The following is a 21281-nucleotide window of genomic DNA, read 5'->3' as shown; positions in this document are numbered from 1 at the left end:
TGCCAACATGTTTTTGTCCTTCCGCAGCCTTTTGAAGGGTCGAGATGACGACGGCTTCCCGGTGTACCAGGAGAAGTTTGTCCGAGAGTGCATCCGCAAGTTTCCCTACTGTGACGCCACCCTGCTGCAGCAGCTGGTCCGCAGCATTGCCCCGGTGGAGATTGTGAGTTTGACAGGTCGCTGCGACGTCATCTTCACTGGCAGAGTAACCTCTATTGCTCTTCCTGTGACAGGGCAGCGACCCAACCGCGCTCTCAGTGCTGACTCAGGCCATCACGGGTCAGGTCGGCTTCATGGACTCCGAGTTCTGCACGTCGTGCGGGGAGAAGGGAGCTGAGAAGAGATGTTCCGTCTGTAAAATGGTGAGCATGCTGACCTCCACCAGTGCTTCTTAATATATTGGATCTTAGCCTATAAGAACCCAGACCAGAAACATAATGAGGAATCTACCTTGCATGGCAACTCCCACCATCAGTGTGTGAATGTGATTGTGAATGTGGAAATAGTGTCAAAAAGTGCTTTGATTATCTTGAAGGTAGAAAAGGGCTGTACAAGTATAATCCATTTAACTCAAACCATGGAGGTGTTGCAGAGATATTTATAAAACAATCTTGTCCTACTTCATACTTCCTCCAAACGAGACGTTCGGCATTTGCCTAATTGGTGATGTTTTTCCCAAGTGTAATGTCAGCGGCTAGATCCCATCAGTGCTTTGCGCTAGGCCGCCATTGTAGTCCGCGCTGTCATCAATAAGCTCCTTCCTTTACGCTATCCTCTTGTTGTGGGGCAGACTGGCTCATACATGCACTTGCATCCTCCGCTGTTGCCATTTCTAATACAAAGTAGTATATAGTTCTAACTTATATCTGTCAGTAGAATTGCTATGGAATTGTTAAAAACTACAACATGGCTGACTGGGAAAAAGACAGTCATAGTGGAGGCACTTAAGACCACCCACACAAAGACACATTCTGAAAATTTTGACCAAAGAACCACTATTACATGTTATGTAGACCACAAGGAAGTGTCTGTAATGTAGAAAAATCATAATATGACCTCTTTAAGGCTAAAAGCTCGATAACGATATTTCCTAGCTTGTTTTCTTTTGATTAATAAGAAATAGGGTAAAACTGTTTAATTATATGTGAAATGCACTAGAAAGCATTACAATCACTAAATGGCTTTAAATTAAAGACAAAAAATAAGCTATTAGAAGTGAGCTACCTTCTTCACATGTGTTAACCTGACACACTGACATTGTTGGGGAAACCACAAATAAAGGCAAAGGGCGACACCATGGAAGCTGTCCAGGCTTATAAATATCTGGGTGCACATGTGGACAGCAATCTGGATGGTCTGTAAACACGGATGCACCGTACAAAAAGAGTAAGAGCAGGATTTTCTTCTTACAGAGGCTTAGGTCTTTTAATGTTTGCACAGGGATGCCACTCGTGTTTTATCACTCTGTGGTTGAAGTGTCCTGACTTTTGAGGCTGTCTGCCGGTGCGGCAACATAATACCAAGAGACACTGGACGGCTGGACAGGCTGAGGAAGACAGCCGGTTCAGTGCTGGAGATAGGGTTGGACACACGCAACACTAGTTGAAAGACGGAGGAGAGATAAGCTGCAGCCCATATGGGAGAATATTACCCCCCCCCGCATCATGGCAGACCAGAGCAGCAGCCGAAGCAGTAGTCTCATTTCTCTGCACTCTCTGAATAAACGATACAGGAGGTACTTTGTCCCAGCAGCCAGTAGGAGGTTTAATAGACATTTGAACAATCAAGGCCCTTATCATCATTAAGACTCTACAGTCCAGACATGTATCTTTTCTATGGGACGGCGTGGCGACGTTGGTAGAGTGGCCGTGCCAGCAATCGGAGTGTTGCTGGTTACTGGGGTTCAATCCCCACCTTCTACCATCCTAGTCACGTCCGTTGTGTCCTTGGGCAAGACACTTCACACTTGCTCCTGATGGCTGCTGGTTAGCACCTTGCATGGCAGCTCCCGCCATCAGTGTGTGAATGGATGAATGTGGAAATGCTGTCAAAGCGCTTTGAATACCTTGAAGGTAGAAAAGCGCTATACAAGTATAACCCATTTATTTATTTATTTATTCGGGTTTTTTTTAGATGTAACAAGTGTCCATTTATCTTTATTTCTGCCTGGTTTTATTATTTTGTTTGGTTGTTAGGTAAGGAGGAGTCCACCCAGATCCTTTAGTTCTAATGCTGCCTAAAATGATTAGAGGTGGCGAGAATTGAAGTTGAACAATTTATTCTACAAAAAGGAATTAGTACAAACAACAGCAATACCAGCGCTGGAGAGAATGAAGCGAGTACTCATTCAGAGCAGTCTCTAAAATGGACGCCCTCCTCTCATGCTTTTGTCCTCCTTGGCTGTAATCGAAACTGGAAGTTCACTTGAGCACACAAGTTTTCCTTCACATTTGCTCCCTGCATCTGGTACTTCTTCTCACGGAACCTAAATGAGATACAATGTACAATATACAATATTTGCGAGGATAGAAAACACAGGGAGCATTTATGCTATGCCCGTGATAGGGATGTAACGATCAACGGTATAATGATAAACCGCGGTAAAATTCCAGACGGTTTGTAATACCAAACAACTGTCATTTATTAAGGAAGTTTAGGCAACACTGCTTACTTCCTGGAAAAGGAGTCACAGCAGCGCTGCCGCATGCACACAAGTGTCGTTTGGCTTGAAAAAACATGGCGGAACACAACTACACAGACTTTGCTACGGCGATTTCCCCTCGGCGTAAACAGAGCTGAGTGCTTGGTTTAACTTCATTTTCCCTCGCTTAATTTCCGTGAAGTCTCAGCGTGGGTTTAACGGAGCCATATCTAAGAATTTCATGCCATGTCATCAATAAATAGTCCTGATATGTCAAAAGGCATTAATAAATCATGTTCTTTTCGAATACCTCTAAAACTGATAACAGTAGTTCAGCCGGGATATGCTCATTTCAAAATTAGATTTACAGCCCTGAAATCTTGTTGTTGTTGTTGTTGTTGTTTTCATTTCGATGTCCCGCCCTCAAACTTGCTCATTTCTTCCTCAATAGGGAAGTCATGATTTGTACGTTTTCTTATTACTTGTAATAAATGGAAATGGACATTTGGTATTTAAACTATATTGTCCAATACAGTCTATGATCTTGTCTAACAATGCTAGTATGTTCGTGCAACGAATGCTTAGTGTGATGGTGCTTCGCTCATAGTGTAATGCTGAGAAAGCTAGCCCGGTGAATGTCATACAGTATAGGCTAACGGGGGAAATATATGCCCGTTAGCCTGTATGTCGATGTGTATTCCAACTGACAGGTTTAATTTGTCGTAAAAATATATTTTGCCCTATGTGCCTATTTCGTCCTCAATATGCTGACACGCTGAGGAAATGGGTTCCAACATTACCACGGCTGTCATCATGGCATTGTGAAATGTACGGAGACAGCCAAATCACATGATAAAATAATTCCTGATTCGTGTAGCCTATAGGCCTACCTTGGTAAAATGTCTCCTCTTTAGTTTTGGGCGTACATTAGGCTGCTAAGCATGCTCTACTTCAGGGGTCACCAACCATTTTGAAACCAAGAGCTACTTCTTGGGTACTGATTAATGCGAAGGGCTACCAGTCTGATACACACTTAAATAAATTGCCAGAAATAGCCAATTTGCTCAATTTACCTTTAACTCTATGTTATTATTAATAGTTAATGATATTTACACTTAATTGAACGGTTTAAAAGAGGAGAAAACACGAAAAAAAATGACAATTAAATTTTGAAACATAGTTTATCTTCAATTTCGACTCTTTAAAATTCAAAATTCAACCGAAAAAAAGAAGAGAAAAACTACCTAATGTGAATCTTTTTGAAAAAATTTTAAAAATAATTTATGGAACATCATTAGTAATTTTTCCTGATTAAGATTAATTTCAGAATTTTGATGACATGTTTTAAATAGGTTAAAATCCAATCTACACTTTGTTAGAATATATAACAAATTGGACCAAGCTATATTTCTAACAAAGACAAATCATTATTTCTTCTAGATTTTCCAGAACAAATTTTTTTAAAGAAATTCAAAAGACTTTGAAATAAGATTTAAATTTGATTCTACAGATTTTCTAGATTTGCCAGAATATTTGTTTTGAATTTTAATCATAATAAGTTTGAAGAAATATTTCACAAATATTCTTCGTCGAAAAAACAGAAGCTAAAATGAAGAATTAAATTAAAATTGATTTATTATTCTTTACAATAAAAATTGTTTTTTTTACTTGAACACTGATTTAAATTGTCAAGAAAGAAGAGGAAGGAATTTAAAAGGTAAAAAGGTATATGTGTTTAAAAATCCTAAAATCATTTTTAAGGTTGTATTTTTTCTCTAAAATTGTCTTTCTGAAAGTTATAAGAAGCAAAATAAAAAAAATTAATGAATTTATTTAAACAAGTGAAGACCAAGTCTTTAAAATATTTTCTTGGATTTTCAAATTCTCTTTTAGTTTTGTCTCTCTTAGAATTAAAAATGTCGGGCAAAGCGAGACCAGCTTGGTAGTAAATAAATACAATTTAAAAAATAGAGGCAGCTCTCTGGTAAGTGCTCCTATTTGAGCTATTTTTAGAACAGGCCAGCGGGCTACTCATCTGGTCCTTACGGGCTACCTGGTGCCCGCGGGCACCGCGTTGGTGACTCCTGCTCTACTTATTTTCACCAGTATAACCATTGCTAGCGTTGGTTGTAATTTGTTTTAGTCTTTGTTTTCTGATAGTACAGATAATAACCATAAATAACCATATGATTGCCATTTGTTGTGATATTGTACGCATGCATGATGTACTTCTTCCTGAAAATAGCCTAATTTCTGTGTGAAATGTGTTGGTTAGAGATTTGTCATTGACAAAATGCTTGTCTATTCAGCTATTATGGTCCCAGCACCTCAACCCCTAGTAAGAAGCAGTGGAAGTTTGAAGTTTCTTGGAGTAGCCCAGTCGATCAAGCTGGATTTGGCTGCGTATCTGGCAACCTCAGTCAGGGAGAGGGGGAGGGGACTAAAGAATTTTGACCGGGATTGCAGTACCATTTCTGGCCACATTATTACATATGGCACCTTTAAGAGCGCACTGCTGTTTTTAGATGGCGACAGGTGTGGACAATATTGGAGACAGACACACTTGTGTCACACTAAAAGTATACAGAGTAGGAGAAAACTATTTGATTTATTCATTGTCTCAATACAGTTTCCATCAGCTGCTGTGTCAGAGTAAATGAGGTGAGGAAACATGCAGCAGGCGATGTGTCGTGAACGTTGCCACAACTTGTTTTTAAAGTCTTTAGTTTGTTTACTGGGATGCTCGTTCGTCCTTTATTGAACTGCAAACTGTGTCAGTGTTCAAATAACATCAATACTAGCTGTAATGTTTTGTCTTCTCATTGAATTTAACGCAGGCTGTGAAGATTGTGTATTCGATGTGAGAGGTATAACTCCTGTTTGTTTTTGTTGGCCAAACTGTTGCACTGAACCAATTGGTGTTGTTGGAGGAGAACAAAGCTTGTTTATTAGACTTTATTTTCATTGGTGAAACTGCTTTGAGTTTTATATTGATATTAAAAAGGAAACACCATGTGTTTTGGTTTTACATTACTTGTGTTTTTTTTAATTCAAAGTTACCACTTTTAAAACTATTCATGTGACAAAGCATTTAGTTAATGTTTTATGGTGTAAAGTTAATTCCTATATGACATATTTCTGCTCAAACTCTTAATGGATCTGTCCCGAAACAGCATGTACATACATTAGTACATGTAAAGATACTACACGTTGATACTATTATTGAACAAAAAAACTAATATTCATCTTTAAATATATGGATAACGTTTATAGCCTTTCGTTTAGACATTACACAATGGCGTCGTTGCGTTCACACCTCAACATTGTTTTACCTAACATAATGAATATTTGTGATTTCAATATTGATATAAATAATTGTAATTATTATTTTGGCCATAATTGTGCAGCTCTATGTATAAGACTAAATCTCATATATGAACACTATTTTTCTCTAGATGGACAAAAAGTGCAGTTACGTCCCATTTTTCAAAATTTTTACATTTGTTTTTATTTGTGTATCTCTTATGTCCATAAAGTGCTATCTTGCACAATTTTCACATTTATTTTATTGATGTTTTTTTTTCTCCTGCCATTTTACTTTGTTTATAATGCTTATGTTGCTTTTCATATGCATTTCTACTTGAGGTCCATGAAACAGTGTTTTTATCTACAATAGTGGTTTTTCTACAAAGCAAATAATTTTGAATGTGATGTTTGTTTTTTAAAATAAAACTTTGTTAAAGTGCTTTATGAAAATTTTGAGCACATTTAAAAATACAGCGATACCGCGATAACTATAACCGTGATTATTCCTTAATCTAATCTACAGTATCTATGAATTCAACACTTAAAATGTCAAAGTGTTTTTATGGGCTGATAGCAGCTGTGAAGGTAGAAAACTACACAGAGGACAGACGTAACCATGTTGTGTTTGCACCAGGTGATCTACTGTAACCAAGCGTGTCAGAAGATGCACTGGTTCACTCACAAGAAAGTGTGCAAGAATCTTCAAGAGCAGCGAGAGGAGCAGGAAGTACAGGCCGACAAAGTCAGGATGGCGCAAAGCACAGGTTGGTCACATGACTCAATCAGGAATGTGACATTTCCACTAAAACGCGTAAATCCGCTTTTTTAAATATTAATTTTTGCGTCAAAATATCTCTTGCGCATTTTTCAATTGTTGCAGTAGTTGCTAATTTAGCTAACCATCTAGCTAGCTTACTTGTTCTCACCTGCGTTTGCTCTCTGAGCCACAACATTGACGGCTGTCTACTTTGCTGCTAATCATATTTGGATGATTACAATCCGAACACTGTTAGTTCCCAACCAGATGTAGTTCTAAAGTTTTTATTAGTAGCCAGCGAGAAGGTATATTTTTGATGTGACGGATGTAAACGGAGGTCACAAGACCGTAAGTTCATTATCCGAAGGGGCATGGCTACAGGATAGAGCTGCCAAATGGGAAACGTTTTCTGAGTTTTTTGCATGCATGTAATAAAATTTGACATTGCATTTTTAATGATAATGTTAGTAAATTATCTACAAAAAAATAAATCTGTGGTTCATTACCACAGATTTGATCATTGAGAGAATGCCAAGAGTGTGCAAAGCAGTAATCAGAGCAAAGGGTGACTAGTTTGAAGGAACTAGAATATAAAACATGTTTTCGTTAAGTACATAACTCCACACATATATATATATATATATATATATATATATATATATATATATATATATATATATATATGTATGTGTGTGTGTGTATATATATACATACACTACCGTTCAAAAGTGTGTATATATATACATACACTACCGTTCAAAAGTTTGGGGTCACATTGAAATGTCCTTATTTTTGAAGGAAAAGCACTTTACTTTTCAATGAAGATAACTTTAAACTAGTCTTTACTTTAAAGAAATACACTCTATACATTGCTAATGTGGTAAATGACTATTCTAGCTGCAAATGTCTGGTTTTTGGTGCAATATCTACATAGCTGTATAGAGGCCCATTTCCAGCAACTATCACTCCAGTGTTCTAATGGTACAATGTGTTTGCTCATTGGCTCAGAAGGCTAATTGATGATTAGAAAACCCTTGTGCAATCATGTTCACACATCTGAAAACAGTTTAGCTCATTACAGAAGCTACAAAACTGACCTTCCTTTGAGCAGATTGAGTTTCTGGAGCATCACATTTGTGGGGTCAATTAAACGCTCAAAATGGCCAGAAAAAGAGAACTTTCATCTGAAACTTCACAGTCTATTGTTGTTCTTAGAAATGAAGGCTATTCCACAAAATTGTTTGGATGACCCCAAACTTTTTAACGGTAGTGTATATATATATTAATTATAAAATATTACTTTACATGCAGTCGGCTTTCGGCCCTCGACCACATTTTTCTTAGCCCAATGTTGCCCCCAAGTCAAAAAGTTCAGACAACCCTGGTGTGGACAATCTGCCTGTACCTTTGAGAAGGTAAAGAATGACAAATGAACGGTTGTGTTCCAGAGGAGAATGCAGCCGTGCAGGACGCCTCAGACTCCATGAAGCAGCTCTCCACAGAGGACGAGAGCGAAGTCGCTCCTCCGGAGACCCCAAGCTCCGCCCCCGTGCCCGCCGCTGACAATTGAGGAGCTCCGGTGACCGTGGCCGGCTCCAGAACACATCCATTTCTCCAGAAGCAGCGAGCTGACTGGCGGTGGCGCTGAAGACCACCACGTGCACCGGTCCAAGAGACGCCTGCAAGAAGACAGTTGAGGTGTTGTGCTCTTTGTCCTTGTTCCTTAATTACCCGGCCATCTTGTCGTGCGTGAAAAACAGTTTCGTGTTAGAGCTCACAGAGGCGGAGTCCTTGCTGAGAGATGAAATTCTGCCTTAAAACAAAAGTAGCAGAGCCAAGAGTGACAAGAGTTGTTTTGTACTCATTGCCTTCCTTGTGGGTAGTGTTGACCAAAAATGTCTATTTTGAATATTTATACAACATGTCAGGAGTTCCATGAGTTGTGATGATGACATGATGAATGGTGATGGCTGCTACAACCACACGTTTGAATAAATTCAACACTGATTGGTGCATTTTCACACTTGAAATTAGAGTCTGGTTGGTAACCTATTTTTGCACTTTATTTCCTGTAGTTTGTATTTAATTACGCAGAAAAATAGTATTTAGGTCAGTGGTTCTTAACCTTGTTGGGGGTACCGAACCCCACCAGTTTCATATGCGCATTCACCGAACCCTTCTTTAGTGAAAAAAATAAATAGAAATGTTTCAAATTGAAGGCAAAGTTATGTTTTTTTACTGGAGCACAAAATGAACCGTGCATGAACATCATCACCTTGTTCAAAGAAGAAAACCCACACAACAAATTACACACCTGCAACTCAGTGTGACTTCTGCTGTTGCCTCTGAGAGACCAGTTCAGATATGGCACCTTGGCAAGTGCCACTCTCATGTCATTTTAAATGATAAATGATCAAATAAAGTAATATATTTATTTTCACAGCAAAGTCTGTTCCTTTTCTTAGTTTTCCACCCAGACATACAATACTAGTACACAGCTCATGAAAAACAATATTTGTTGTTATTGTCATTGTAAGTGGGCCAAAACACTTATATTAGAAAATAATCTCATGGAAATGACAGCTGTCATTTGATTATAATAATAAAACATTTAATTTGTTATTTAGTCAGGTTTGGGACAGGTGTGCTCACATGTGCTCCACTGAATGCTCAAAGAGTTTTTGCGTTTGCTCACGCATATGGAAAATTAGAGGGAACATTGTTTCAGGGTATCCATAATACGCCGATAGGGAGAAGTTTTTATTTACACAATGAGTGTGTCTTGACCTCCGCGGCGGAGGCTCCGCCGAACCCCTAAAGCCGACTCACTGAACCCCTAGGGTTCGATCGAACCCAGGTTAAGAACCACTGATTTAGATGTTATAGTCTAACAGCATCGACAGCTTTTGTCCAGCAGAGGGGAGCCTTTCACTACAAATGCGGTAAGTTTAGGTCCCTTATAGCAGGGGTTCTTTGCCTTTTTGACCTTGGGGCGCACTCAAATATTGACACTAAACTAGTAATCTTACTCTTGATTTGAATTAAATAAATGATAAATGGGTTATACTTGTATAGCGCTTTTCTACCTTCAAGGTACTCAAAGCGCTTTGACAGTATTTCCACATTCACACACTGATGGAGGGAGCTGCCATGCAAGGCGCTACCAGCACCCATCAGGAGCAAGGGTGAAGTGTCTTGCCCAAGGAAACAACGGACGTGACTAGGATGGTAGAAGGTGGGGATTGAACCCCAGTAACCAGCAACCCTCCGATTGCTGGCACGGCCACTCTACCAACTTCGCCACGCCGTCCCACGCCGTTGTATTTAATAATCATATCTAACCTATTTACAGTTTAAGACCTTGTCAAATTATATGAAAGCATTTGTTAATCACAAGGATTAGTTAACACATAACCCTTCGGCTTAGGTCAGGCTAGTTAGTAAAAGAAATACTAACCAAATATACTGCATAAGAAGGGACTCATAAAACTGATGAAAAATGCATTTACATACAATTATGTTGTGCTAAAATAAGTAAACTAAATTAATTATGAATATGTTTCTGAACGTAACTGTTAATCAGTGGTGTCAATCAAGGCCTTCTCTGCTGGCCTAACATAACCAGAAATCATAATCATAATTAAAGATACAATTATTTTGTAATTTACTTTCCCTAAATATCTACAAGTATTCATATTCTCTTCATGTCATATTATGCTCGTTCCAGTGCTGTTGTTTTTAGTTTTAGTTTGTATCCAATCAGAATTCAGCTAGCTTATGTTGCCATGCTGTACGGGCGTCCGTGCACTGTAAGCGAATGGGGACATAGAGTTGATAGACAGTTGCAATAGCCAATCAGATTGCGAGTTGTTGCCAGTAAGGCCTTCTGGATGGCCTCACGTTGAACGTGAGGTTTACGCGCCCTTTGATTGGATACTCATTGGGACCGATAGCGGATGAATTTGAGAACACATAGCCAATCAGATCACAAGTTGTTGACGGTAGCCTATCTAAGTAGCCTGATGTTAACGAGACTGTGATTGGATACTCACTTGTCTTTCCAAAGTGAGTATCCATTCACAAGTTTCAATTTAGCAAGAAGCAGGAAGTGTTGCACCGTAGCTAGACTGGGATAGCAGAGAAGGAGAACAAAACGTTGAACGTGGCAGATAAATATTTGCAAGGCCATTTTCAAGAAAGAGATTTAAAGAGAAAAAACTACATCTTGTGAGATGATGTCGGCCAACACCAGAAGCTAGTTCAGCTGTTCTGGCGAGGAAATGCTCGTCATTTTGAATAAGCCGCCGACGAGGGGTACCACTGGCTTATATGGCGTCGAATAGGTCCTACAAATTGTGAGTACAAATATTTTTTCACTTTTAATGTTTTTTTCAATTTTAATTTTGACAGTACCATATAGGATATGTTTTAATTTATTTTTAAATGCACCAGAAAATAACCCATTTTGTATACTGTTGATGTGATTAAATGCCCAGTAGGGCGTAAATGTGTTCATGTATATTTTTCTCCAGCAATGGTCATGTGGTATTTTGGGAGGTAATCATTGAAATCGGACATCACTGAAGGCCTAAGTGGGAAACGCACGGCCCGCCACTGCTGCTAATACAATTAAAGTCCTAATGAAAATACAGCTTCATCACTTTAGTCATAATTTTTGCGATTAATCAATAAACTTCCATCACTGTAGCTGCAGACGTCTTCTGATTGTTTGACATTGTAATGACTGCCACAAGTGGTGGAAAAGTGTATTACAATTCAGGTACCACTGCGGCCTATATGGACCACAGCTGAGAAACACATTTTTAGTGGCCTTCTAGGAGGCGCTCATGACCCAAAAATGGGCCCTATAGTTAAGAAACACTGCATTACAGTACACTCAGTAGAACACTAATATTTAATCTGTTTCAAAGTACATGGAAATAGTATTTAAAAATACTAACTACAGGTGGCAACCAACACTGTCAAGTGTCAATTAAAAACTACATGTCAAACAAAATGTTGGTTACTGGTTAATTCTTTAATGGGATGTGGGACAACAAGCCACAACTTATCATTTGTCTTCACTCTGTAAAAGTTTATTATCGCAAAAAAGCCAGCTTACCCTTTTACTTTTTTTCACGAGTGCTTAAAAACCCAGAAAAAAATCAGCTACTGGAGGGCATTAAAGGAACATTCCAACAATTACCCATGTCAAAGTCCATGCCTTTGAAAGCACTCGCATCAAGATCTGCGTTGATCTCCCAAACTAGAAGACGTGGACCAGGCAGAGAAGTGACAGCTTCTGGCTTGGAAAACCTTTTTCATTTCAGGAATTTAGAGAAAAAAAAAAATCCTAGTGCTCCTTTATTCACAAATGTAAACACGTGTTCATGATGTATGATGGCCATTTTTGCGGCGTCAGGCCTGCAGAAGTTGTCCTGCGAACGCGGGGCTCCGCTCTCGTATCAAGGCGGACGTCATCTCTGCGACCTTTGACACAGACCTCTCCCAGCACTCGGGGTCCTGAACAAAAATCAGTCAAAGAAACAAGATTATGACGCATGACGTTGACGATATTGGTAGTCTCCCTTGTTAGGAAGGCAGAGTCCTCCATGGTTCTTACTGAGGTTTGACACGTCATTCTACAAAACAGGACTGAGTACAAACAACAGCAACAACAGCGCTGGAGGGACGGCTGAGCTATCGAAAGGTCAGGGGAGTCAGTCTCTCTTGCTTTTGTAGGTTTGCTGCACTTTTGGAAGGAATCTAAACTGAAACTTAACTTGACGGGGGTGCCTAGCGCACACGCATTCTCACTCCATTCTGACCCCATTAATAATTATATACCCTATTTTCTGGACGATAAGCCGCCACTCTTTTATTCCAACGCTTTGAACCCTGTGGCTTGATGGATTTTTTTTTAAGTAACAGCCATAATGTTTTGTATTCAAAAAATAGTTTTCGTCAAACACCCACAGAGACTATGTCAGGGGTCGGCAACCTTTACCACTCAAAGAGCCATTTTGGCAAGTTTCACAAATTAAAGAAAATAATGGGAGCCACAAAAAAAAATTTTAAATTTAAAATGAAAAACACCGCATACAAAGCTTAAATTGCTTTGTGCTATGTTAACTAGGAGTCTCAGACACACGCACCGGCACGCACCTTAATATGGAAATTTGATGTTAGTGCGGCCCGCGAATTTTGAATGAATGGTGCTTGATAGCGTCATACTTGCCAACCCTCTCATTATTTCCGGGAGACTCCCGAATAGCAGGACGTGATGGCACTGCATTTGGCGCCCTCTACAGCCTGCCCAAACACTGTACCTGCTCGACCACATGTAGAATGCAGCTTCAGCTTGCTCATGTAAGTGACAGCAAGGCGTACTAGTTCAACAGCCACACAGCTTACACTGACGGTAGCCGTATAAAACAACTTTAACACTGTTACGTTACAAATATGCGCCACACTTTGAACCCACACCAAAAAAGAATGACAAACACATTTCTGGAGAACATCCGCACCGTAACACAACATAAACACAACACAACCAATACCCAGAATCCCATGCAGCCCTAACTCTTCCACTCAACCGACGCACGGAGGGGGGGAGGGTTGATGTGTGGGGGGGTTTGGTGGTAGCGGGGGTGTATAATCTAGACCGGAAGAGTTAGGGCTGTATGGGATTCTGGGTATTGGTTGTGTTGTGTTTATGTTGTGTTACGGTGCGGATGTTCTCCAGAAATGTGTTTTTCATTCTTTTTTGGTGTGGGTTTACAGTGTGGCGCATATTTGTAATGTAACAGTGTTAAAGTTGTTTTATACGGGTACCGTCAGTGTAAGCTGTGTGGCTGATGACTAACTATGCTTTGCTGTCTCCTACGTGTGCAAGTAAAAGCTACATACAACATGTGGCCGGGCTGGCACGCTGTTTGTAAATGCTATAGAGGACAATTATTGCAGTGCGATTAGGGTACACCCTTAATTTAGTAATTAGAGTGAAAATAGCATTATAATTGCCCTGGGAGTTTTCTAGGAGAGGCACTGAGATCCATAAATCTCCTGGGAAAATCGGGGGGTCGGCAAGTATGCAGCTGAGCCGCATCAGAGTGGTCAAAGAGCCGCATGCGGCTCCGGAGCCGCGGGTTGCCGACCCCTGGACTAGGTTATTGTTTGTGCTATGGCGCCATCTTTTGGACGAGTTACAAGTTGAACGTCTACAGCATTTCCTTCTGTTTAGTGCCTTGAAGCGGAAGTACAAACCCCGTTTCCATATGAGTTGGGAAATTGTGTTAGATGTAAATATAAATGGAATACAATGATTTGCAAATCATTTTCAACCCATATTCAGTTGAATATGCTACAAAGACAACATATTTGATGTTCAAACTGATAAACTTTTTTTTTTTTGCAAATAATCATTAACTTTAGAATTTGATGCCAGCAACATGTGACAAAGAAGTTGGGAAAGGTGGCAATAAATACTGATAAAGTTGAGGAATGCTCATCAAACACTTATTTGGAACATCCCACAGGTGAACAGGCAAATTGGGAACAGGTGGGTGCCATGATTGGGTATAAAAGTAGATTCCATGAAATGCTCAGTCATTCACAAACAAGGATGGGGCGAGGGTCACCACTTTGTCAACAAATGCGTGAGCAAATTGTTGAACAGTTTAAGAAAAACCTTTCTCAACCAGCTATTGCAAGGAATTTAGGGATTTCACCATCTACGGTCCATAATATCATCAAAGGGTTCAGAGAATCTGGAGAAATCACTGCACGTAAGCAGCTAAGCCTGTGACTTTCGATCCCTCAGGCTGTACTGCATCAACAAGCGACATCAGTGTGTAAAGGATATCACTACATGGGCTCAGGAACACTTCAGAAACCCACTGTCAGTAACTACAGTTGGTCGATACATCTGTAAGTGCAAGTTGAAACTCTCCTATGCAAGGCGAAAACCGTTTATCAACAACACCCAGAAACGCCGTCGGCTTCGCTGGGCCTGAGCTCATCTAAGATGGACTGATACAAAGTGGAAAAGTGTTCTGTGGTCTGACGTGTCCACATTTCAAATTGTTTTTGGAAACTGTGGACGTCATGTCCTCCAGACCAAAGAGGAAAAGAACCATCCGGATTGTTATAGGCGCAAAGTTGAAAAGCCAGCATCTGTGATGGTATGGGGGTGTATTAGTGACCAAGACATGGGTAACTTACACATCTGTAAAGGCGCCATTAATGCTGAAAGGTACATACAGGTTTTGGAGCAACATATGTTGCCATCCAAGCAACATTACCATGGACGCCCCTGCTTATTTTAGCAAGACAATGCCAAGCCACGTGTTACATCAACGTGGCTTCATAGTAAAAGAGTGCGGATACTAGACTGGCCTGCCTGTAGTCCAGACCTGTCTCCCATTGAAAATGTGTGGCGCATTATGAAGCCTAAAATACCACAACGGAGACCCCCGGACTGTTGAACAACTTAAGCTGTACATCAAGCAAGAATGGGAAAGAATTCCACCTGAGAAGCTTAAAAAATGTGTCTCCTCAGTTCCCAAATGTTTACTGAGTGTTGTTAAAAGGAAAGGTGATGTAACACAGTGGTGAACATGCCCTTTCCCAACCACTTTGGCACGTGTTGCAGCCATGAAATTCAAAGTTAATTATTATTTGCAAAAAAAAAGAAAGTTTATAAGTTTGAACATCAAATATCTTGTCTTTGTAGTGCATTCAATTGAATATGGGTTGAAAAGGATTTGCAAATCATTGTGTTCCGTTTATATTTACATCTAACACAATTTCCCAACTCATATGGAAACGGGGTTTGTACAAGTGCCGTCCGTAGTGTGTCTACTTGTATGGATTCTTCATTCATTACCCCAAGCAACGGTTTGTAAGTTTTACAATATAACTAAAACAATTCATACTTACTAAACAGTGACGTGTTTGATAGTAGCGTTTTCATGCATGTTTGCACGTGCGATCGTACTGTAAAATCAAGCCAGCGTCGTTAGCATTAGCTAATATGCTAGCACGTTTCTGAGTGTTAGTATTTTATAACTTACAACGACATTCTTTTTGTATTGTTTGAGTTTCGTAAATTCACCAAAACGTCACCGTGGGGAGCTGATTGGAGAGCTAGCTTCCGCTGACGATGACTTATGTTTTGTTTGATTAGCCGTTTTGCTGCTGTGTTGCAGACACTGTTTGGAAACAATTAAGGTATGTAAACAAATATTTACAAAATCTTTCTGTGTTAAAAATAACTCATTTCACAACGTATATATTTGTGTCTTATAGTATATGAAAGATATTGTTTTCTTCTAAAATGTAGTGGGTGTGACTTATATGCTGGTGTGCTCTGTAGTCTGGAAAATCCGGTATGTGTGTGAGAGAGCATAAATAACATTCATCGTGTTCGTATTCTTCTAGCACAACAAAGGCCAATTTTAAAGCGTTCTTATTCTGCCGAAAGGAGGGAAAATATTCCCCAACAACGGGGAGCCTCCATCCATCTTTGTTTATGCGCGACTCCCGTGTTCCATTCTCGCTCCTCTAACACACGAGAACAATTTCCCCAAAAGAATGCGAGGAAATTAAAGCAATTTCTCTCCCTCGCGACGTCCTGTGAAGTTCAGCAAACTTGCAGATCTGAGAGAAGGCCACCAATTGTTGACTTTCTCTCAAGTCTGTTGTGGTTCTTCTGGTTCTCCTTGTGAACTTTGAGAGCGTTTCACTCCCCCAACATTCCTCGCAGGACACAAACTCCCTGCTTTGATTTACTTGGACCTGCTTTCCATCTTCCCACAGACAACGCTCAGAGTTGACCACGTTTCAACCTTCTTCAGCGCCACACCTCTAAAGTCCACTCTCAAAGGGCTTCGCTTCTTTTTACGCTTGCGTGCCACTCACCACTGCTGCGAAACCCAGGCTCCCGTCTCGTCTAATCTAATGTAAAGTAAAGCAAAGCGGGCCTTCTGGTGTACGTAAGGAGGTGAGAGGGACGAGCGTGGAATCGGGCCTGACCGTAACTAATGTCGCGTAGCCACCTGAGACCCTCCTCAAGTTCTCCTCGCTAATCACAACCAGCATGGAGGAGAGGTCACATGACACTTGGATGAATAGGTGAACGAATGAAGGGACTGATGGATGTGTGGATGAGGGCACTCATGGTTTAAGGAGTGGATTTACTGACAGATGAGTATGTCCTGATGAATGGCTGAATGAAAGCATTGCTCGATCGGTGGATGAATGGCTGAACCATGGTCGATTGACCCATAGGTGACTGCATCAATCAACTGATGAATGAGTGGATGAATGGATCGCTAGGTGAATGCAATGACGGATGAAGGGATTGTTTGATAGTAGAATGGATTAATTCACTGATGAATGACTGAATTTTTGAACTGATGAATGCACAAATGAATGATTGGATGAATGGACTGTTGCATAGAAGAATGGATTAATTCACTGATGTATGCACAACTAAATGAGTGGATGAATGGACTGCGAGATAGTTGAATGGATTAATTCACTGATGTATGACTGAATGCTTGAACTGATGAATGCACAAATGAATGAGTGGATGAATAGACTGTTCGACAGTACAATGGGTTAATTCACTGATGGATGACTGAATGTTTAAACTGATGAATGTGCAAATGAATGAGTGGACGAATAGACTGTTGGATAGTAGAGTGGATTAATTCACTCATGGATGACTGAATATCTAAACTGATGAATGCGCAAATCAATGAGTGGAAGAATAGGTTTGCACAGTAGAAATTATGAATTAATTGATGGATGACTGAATGTATGAACTGATGGATGCAGAAATGAATGAGTGGATGAATAGACTGTTCGACAGTAGAATGGGTTAATTCACTGAATGTTTAAACTGATTAGTGCACAAATGAATGTGTGGATGAAAGGACTGTTTGGTAATAGAATGGGTTATTTATGGATGACTGAATGTATGAGCTGATGGATGCGCAAATGAATGAGTGGATGAATAGACTGTTGGGTGGTAGAATGGACTAATTCACTGATGGATGAATGAATGTATGAACTGATTGATGCACAAATGAATTAGTGGATGAAAGGACTGTTGGCTAGTAGAATTGATTATTTATGGATGACTGAATGTATGAACTGATGGATGCGCAAATGAATGAGTGGATGAATAGACTGTTGGGTGGTAGAATGGACTAATTCACTGATGGATGAATGAATGTATGAACTGATTGATGCACAAATGAATTAGTGGATGAAAGGACTGTTGGCTAGTAGAATGGATTATTTATGGATGACTGAATGTATGAACTGATGGATGCGCAAATGAATGAGTGGATGAATAGACTGTTGGGTGGTAGAATGGACTAATTCACTGATGGATGAATGAATGTATGAACTGATTGATGCACAAATGAATTAGTGGATGAAAGGACTGTTGGCTAGTGGAATGGATTATTTATGGATGACTGAATGTATGAACTGATGGATGCGCAAATGAATGAGTGGATGAATAGACTGTTGGGTGGTAGAATGGACTAATTCACTGATGGATGAATGAATGTATGAACTGGTTGATGCACAAATGAATTAGTGGATGAAAGGACTGTTGGCCAGTAGAATGGGTTATTTATGGATGACTGAATGTATGAGCTGATGGATGCGCAAATGAATGAGTGGATGAATAGACTGTTGGGTGGTAGAATGGACTAATTCACTGATGGATGAATGAATGTATGAACTGATTGATGCACAAATGAATTAGTGGATGAAAGGACTGTTGGCTAGTAGAATGGGTTATTTGTGGATGACTGAATGTATCCCAGCCGAGTCGTACCAAAGACTATAAAAATGGGACCCATTACCTCCCTGCTTGGCACTCAGCATCAAGGGTTGGAGTTGGGGGTTAAATCACCAAAAAAATTATTCCCGGGCGTGGCGCCGCTGCTGCCCACTGCTCCCCAAGGGGATGGGTCAAATGCAGAGGACAAATTTCACCACATCTAGTGTGTGTGTGACAATCATTGGAGCTGATGGATGCGCAAATGAATGAGTGGATGAATAGACTGTTGGGTGGTAGAATGGACTAATTCACTGATGGATGAATGAATGTATGAACTGATTGATGCACAAATGAATTAGTGGATGAAAGGACTGTTGGTTAGTAGAATGGATTATTTATGGATGACTGAATGTATGAACTGATGAAGTGGAAGAAAAGAATAGTGGGTAGTAGAATGGATTAATTATGGAAGACAGAGTATGAACTGATGAATGCACAAATGAATTGAGTGGATAAATTGACTGCTAGATAGTAGAAATGACTAATTCATTGATAGATGACTGAATGTATTAACTGATTAGTGCACAAATGACTGAGTGGATGATGTTGTGATGAAGCATCCACTTGTTGTAGATCGCCCAAAGATGACGTAAAAGGCAAACAGGTCACTTTTTAACAAATCAGATTCCAAAAGGACATGGACTACCTCTGATGTGGCCTGAACCTGATGCCAAAAGATCAGATTTGGAGCGTTTAGACTGTCAAAAAAATATCCGATCTGTGTCACTTGAGGGCAAGAACATCAGATTTGGTGTAAACGCAGCCTTGTTTCCTACTGAGGGGCAACGTGATCCGTGGTGGATTAACGTGTCTCCAGGTTGTCATCAGAGTTGATGGCCTTTTAGCAAAAGTGTTTTTCCTCAAATCCGTGCCAACGTGAGGAAATGATGAAACCAGTTTGCAAGCAGAAATGCACCCAGCTGGCAAAGTTGAGTCTTTGAGAGGAAAAACCGCAGCACACGAGCTTGTGGAGATCACCTGTTTAAAACTAGGAGTTCCTCCTCGTAGGACTGAACCAAAGTGTCGTCAGCTGGTTGCCATTTGCTTTTATTAACCGCTTTCCACCACAAATCTTCACTTCATGGACCTCAAGCCAAAAGTGTTTGCAGTTATTTACTTTAATAGAAATATTGTTATTGCAGATTTAGGAAGCAACAGTATGAACATTTCATATCACTGTTATTGTGTGCGTGAAATTTCACAGATGAATTGATTTACATGAAACCAGTATGATCAGACAGGTCTTGTCAAGACGATACTGGTGATACAAGATCATGTTTCTGTGATAAAAAATATGGATTATTAAAACCGGGGAAAATGCACACATTCCTGGTTAACTTATTAATACCAAGACAATGGGGCTCAAGATTTTAGGTGTGACCTTTTTGTTAAAAATGTCAGAATTTTCTTAATATTTACCCCATTTTACAAAAAGGTTGGTATCATTGGAAGGCTTCCTACACAAAGAGACAGAAAACAAGGTTTCACAGTTATGGTGGAGTTTTAATTGACTAAATTAATGAAATTAGCGTTGGAAGTGACGAAAAATGTGAGTAAACATGGCTGGTCGCACTTGTGTTTCACGTCACAACGACCTTGAAATCAACGTAAAAGATGTTTGGCAGACTCACAGATACATGTAGAATTTATAATATTGTTTCCAATGAACATTTTGCTCTCCTTTTAGATGTTTTGTCGAGTGTAAACTTGGAAAATGTGTTCAAAGATTTGTGGTGCGCGTACTCTTTTCATCCGAAAGTTTGGTGTTCTACGTCATCAGTGTTGACAACGTGAACGCAGTTGAACTTTAAATGCAGCCGCCCGGCCGCCATTCAGATTGTGCGATCGAGCGTGAGAGGCGCTCAGTGACCACTGCGGAGATCCAGTTGGTGACAAATACACACATACCTACACCAAAAGAATAATTATTATCACGGTATTGTCAAATGTATCGTATTTTACGGACCATAGGGCGCACCGGATTATAAGGCGCACTGCCGATGAATGGTCTATTTTTGATCTTTTTTCATATATAAGGCGCACCGGATTATAGGGCGCATTAAAGGAGTCTTATTATAATTATTTTTTTCTAAATGTAAGACACTTCCTTGTGGTCTACATAACATGTAATGGTGGTTATTTGGTCAAAATGTTGCATAGATGATGTTTTACAGATCATCTTCAAGCCGCTTTCTGACAGTCGCTTCCGGATGCACCGTTTTGTGGGCGGTCTTATTTACGTGGCCTCAACCTCGGCAGCGTCTTCTCCCCGTCATCTTTGTTGTAGCGGTGTAGCGTGCAAGGACGGGAGTGGAAGAAGTGTCAAAAGATGGAACTAACTGTTTTAATGACATTCAGACTTTACTTAAATCATTAACGGAGCAGCATCTCCTCATCCAGAAACAACAACACAGCAAATGTGTCCCGTGAAAAACCGTCCGACCGGAACTCTCTCATAACTAAAGTTCCTTGGTTGAATAATGTAAACTCACTACACCGGTATGTTTTAGAGCTTTCATGGCGAGTTTACTGACATATATAAGTAAGAACTTTACACTACTTTATATTAGAAATGGCAACAGCACAAGATGAATGTCCCATAACAAGAAGATAGAGAAAAAGAAGAAGCTTATCAACTATGGTGTCCGCATGGACTACAGAGGTGGGCGCACAATTTTTCAGGATTTATGCAGATCCCAAATACAGATCAGCAG

General features: G+C 40.0%; 2 protein-coding genes across 2 annotated transcripts in view; one reads left to right on the top strand and one right to left on the bottom strand.

The window, feature by feature from the left end:
* The window catches only part of ankmy2a (ankyrin repeat and MYND domain containing 2a), a 30209-nt gene extending 21184 nt beyond the window's left edge, over positions 1-9025 (top strand). The window contains exons 7-10 of the mRNA XM_062062720.1: positions 28-163; positions 234-362; positions 6582-6711; positions 8153-9025. Coding sequence (XP_061918704.1) covers positions 28-163; positions 234-362; positions 6582-6711; positions 8153-8274 — 517 coding nt within the window. The 3' untranslated portion in view covers positions 8275-9025. The remainder of the gene's footprint in view (positions 1-27; positions 164-233; positions 363-6581; positions 6712-8152) is intronic.
* A 2610-nt stretch (positions 9026-11635) lies between these two features.
* crppa (CDP-L-ribitol pyrophosphorylase A) overlaps positions 11636-21281 on the bottom strand; it is a 76594-nt gene continuing 66948 nt past the window's right edge. The window contains exon 10 of the mRNA XM_062062716.1: positions 11636-12227. Coding sequence (XP_061918700.1) covers positions 12123-12227 — 105 coding nt within the window. The 3' untranslated portion in view covers positions 11636-12122. The remainder of the gene's footprint in view (positions 12228-21281) is intronic.

Source organism: Entelurus aequoreus, linkage group LG11, assembly GCF_033978785.1.
Source record: "Entelurus aequoreus isolate RoL-2023_Sb linkage group LG11, RoL_Eaeq_v1.1, whole genome shotgun sequence".
Lineage (NCBI taxonomy): Eukaryota > Metazoa > Chordata > Actinopteri > Syngnathiformes > Syngnathidae > Entelurus > Entelurus aequoreus.
This window is presented reverse-complemented; position numbering and strand designations above follow the sequence as displayed.